General features: G+C 37.8%; 1 protein-coding gene across 1 annotated transcript in view; it reads left to right on the top strand.

Moving 5' to 3' along the window:
* Nucleotides 1–1,998: 1,998 nt before the first annotated feature.
* LOC135203246 (carboxypeptidase B-like) overlaps nt 1,999–3,454 on the top strand; it is a 54,486-nt gene continuing 53,030 nt past the window's right edge. Inside the window, exon 1 of the mRNA XM_064233018.1 lies at nt 1,999–2,212. Coding sequence (XP_064089088.1) covers nt 1,999–2,212 — 214 coding nt within the window. The remainder of the gene's footprint in view (nt 2,213–3,454) is intronic.

Genomic DNA, 3,454 nt, shown 5'->3' with positions numbered 1-3,454 from the left:
AGGTGCATTTAAATGGCTTTTGATCTTGGGTTCTATTTCAATACTTTCTTCAATTTTATCTGATATTTTAACTTTCTCTTTTATTTGGGTTTCCTCTTTTTTTCATTTTTTGTTTGCAAGCAATTTTTCGTTGACTTTGTCTTCTCGGTATTCATTTTTATCCATATAGATTTTGGGTCTTACTGATTGTTTAATTTGTTTTTTGGATTTGGGTGGGGTTGTTTCAAGTAGTCTTTTTTTGTCTTTTGAATTAGCTCTTGTATTTTGCTTGTCCTCCAAATTCATTTTGTCTTCATGTATTTCTGGTGTTGGTAATATATTATATAAATTTGTGTTACTTAAATGTTCTGCAGCTTCTGAGCTTGAATTTGGGGTCTTTATATTATGAGTATTCTCAGTTTGATTTATATTGTGCAATTTTGTAGGAATTTGATTTTGCACTTCTTTATTTACTACTTCTTTATATGTTTTTTTCCTTGCTGGATATTGTAAACCTCTTACTTTTAGTTCTATCTTCGCTTCTCTTATTGACATTCCACTTCTTTCTTGTAAGATTTTTAGTTCAGTATTGTATAAGTAATATGCGCATTCCTTTGATCTTGAGTGGTGATTCTGACCACAATTTTTTATGCAAAAATGGGTTTTCACAGTCCATTTGTTGTGTTGTGTATGATCCACAACATTCATATCTTGGAGCTTCTCTACAAATTTTTATTTGAATGGCCATATTTATTACATGATTTGCACTGTAGTGGTTTAGGGATATATGGTCTTATCTCTCTCGTCTGCCCTAATACTTTAATTGTTAAAGGGAGTTCGTTTCCTTCAAATTTCAATTTAGCTATTTGTATATTGATTTTTTTATTTTTCCTACTTGGGATATCATAGATGTCACAATCTTCAATGTTTTTATATCTTTTCTTAAGCGAGTCCATCAACATATTTTTATCTATTAGTTCGTCGTCATTATTTGGCAGGATTATTGTACCACAAATACTATTAAGTTTATTGTGCTTGGTGACTTCTATTTTTGTGTTATCTATGTTCGTAATTTGTTAGTAGTTTTCTGATTGGGCTTTAGTAGTGGTTTCCACTATCCATGTATTTGTTTGCGTTTTGACGAAATTTTCATGTTTTCTGTTGGGTATCTGGTCAGTAAATAATTTTCCAATTTTTTAAATTTTAAATTTTATTGTTTTCACTTTCTATTGTCAAAAATCTTGTTCCAATGTCTTTTTCCAAAAAGTGATTCAAATAAAGCTAGCGAAGGGCTAGGCTGGAATTTCTTTTGATAAATCTTTTTGGCCTAGTAAAAGGCTCCATAGTTGCTATATTTTGGATTGAAGAAGTCCAAAAGGGTGTCCTTGTTCATTTCCAGGGTCAGATGGTTATCTAGTGTCCACGGGGTCACATTTTCCGGGGGACTGAGTTTCCATAGTCAATTTCCATTTTTTCTTTTTTTTTGTTTGTTTTTTTTTTGAAATTACAGAGAAACCAACTGCAAGTCATGGAAAAATCTGGGTCTCCTCTCAAAGACTTCCCCCTCACCAAAGACACATAGCAGAGACCAACTCCCATACGTCCACTCCCTACCCTACCCCGAAGGGATGGCTCTATCATAACATGATTGGCTCAAGTGTAAGCAAAACCCGCTTGATAGGACTGAGGGCATAGCTAGTATGCAATCATCCCCACTCATGTTATTTTAGAGGGCAATCCGGATAAATTGCCGAGAGTCCTACCGTGGAGACTATACCTCCCTCGGATTCCGTAGGCAAGTCCCCACATGTAGACCCGCCCCAATAAATATTGATGTAGAATCACATCAATATCCTCAGGGTCCAAACATATTCGAGCGGCGGACCAAACCACTATAGTCCCTGCCATTTGGATCAAGGTAAAGCCTAAGTTCAGAGACCCAGCTCCTACCTAACCTGCACGAGGGTTTTAGTGAAGAGAAGGAGGACAGCTAGAGGGAGCAACTGAGCGAGAGAAAGTATGAGATTGGAAGATGATCAAGTAAGAGAAAAATTTGAGACATTTAGATTCAAACTAGGAGATAGTTCTCCCGGTTCGAAAGCCCTCTTGCCCCGCTACGCAGTTTCAACCTTAGGTTGGAAAATGCGTAACTCCGTCAAGGACAGTCTCAACTTAAGAGGGAAGCATCCTGGAGGAAGTGAGGGTGTCTTAGGTTTACATTTCAAGTACAGCAGTAAGTTCTGGAGAGCCATTGCCAACTGTCAAGTTTGTCTAACACCCTCATAGGATGGACCAGTCCTCGTCATTATTAATATTCATTATCAATGTTGATGATGTCATTTTTCCTTTCATGAGGTTAAGTGTGAAACATCTTCCCTTCTCTTGTCGATGAATAATAATGATGAATATAAAATTTAGGCCAAAGGCCGAGTACTGGGACTTATGAGGTCATTCAGCGCTGAAATGGAAATTGACAGTAAAAGGTATGAAAGTTGTAACAGGAGGAAAACCTCGAAGCAGTTGCACTATGAATCAAGTATAGGAGGAGGGTGGAAAGTAAAATGAAGAAAGAGAATATGAAAGGTGGTACAGTAAAAGGAACGAAAGTGGTTGCAGCTATGGGCCGAAGGCACGCTGCAAAAACCTTAAGTAATGCCTACAGTTCACCGTATAGAATGGTTAATGTTTATGTTGCTGATTTTGTATAATCTATTAAATAGAAAGTGACATTCAGGTTTGATTAAATGAAGGCTGGCCACCATTCGATCATGGGACCAGCATCCATTTCTGTCGTTCGGACAAAGAGATGCCAGATGTCAATGAACTCTCCAAGTCTTTTGAGTCAGGATTCTGAGTACATCAAGTTTAGCATCAAAAGAAAAAAGGGGGAGGGTTGGGGAGGGGGGGCGGCTGTCTTTGGCACATAAAGGCATTTCAAGAAGGAAATGGCGCATTGCTCACCAGCCTTCTAGAATCTATCAGTATCTTTTAAACATCAGGAACTGGTAACAGAATAACTGATCAGTTATATTTGGGCTTTATTGAATGGAATTCAAACATTTCTGATGTTATGTTACACGACGCCATTCCGGTCTTGCGAAGAGAGAATTTAGTGGTTTTCATTGCCCCAAAAGCATTGGTAGGGGTTAGTACCGCAAATGCACCTCACGTGCCGTGCACTGGAGACAAGATTCTCTGAAGTACCTGCAGCCCCTTTCATTCCTTTTGCTGTATCTCCATTCTTATTCTCTTTCTTCGATCTACTTTCCTTAACCCTCTTCAACAACTGTTTCATACTACAGCTATTTTTTCTGAGGTCCTCCTCCTCCTCCTGTTACTGCCTATATATAGACGCTTTTGTCAACTTTTACTCTCAGTTGTCCTTTCTGAGCTGAATGGCCTCATCTGAGTTAACTGGTACCTTTGCATCTGCAATCAGTATTTGTATCCAACATTTTTTGTTCATTATATGTGA

The sequence above is a fragment of the Macrobrachium nipponense genome, chromosome 36, assembly GCF_015104395.2.
Source record: "Macrobrachium nipponense isolate FS-2020 chromosome 36, ASM1510439v2, whole genome shotgun sequence".
NCBI lineage: Eukaryota > Metazoa > Arthropoda > Malacostraca > Decapoda > Palaemonidae > Macrobrachium > Macrobrachium nipponense.
This window is presented reverse-complemented; position numbering and strand designations above follow the sequence as displayed.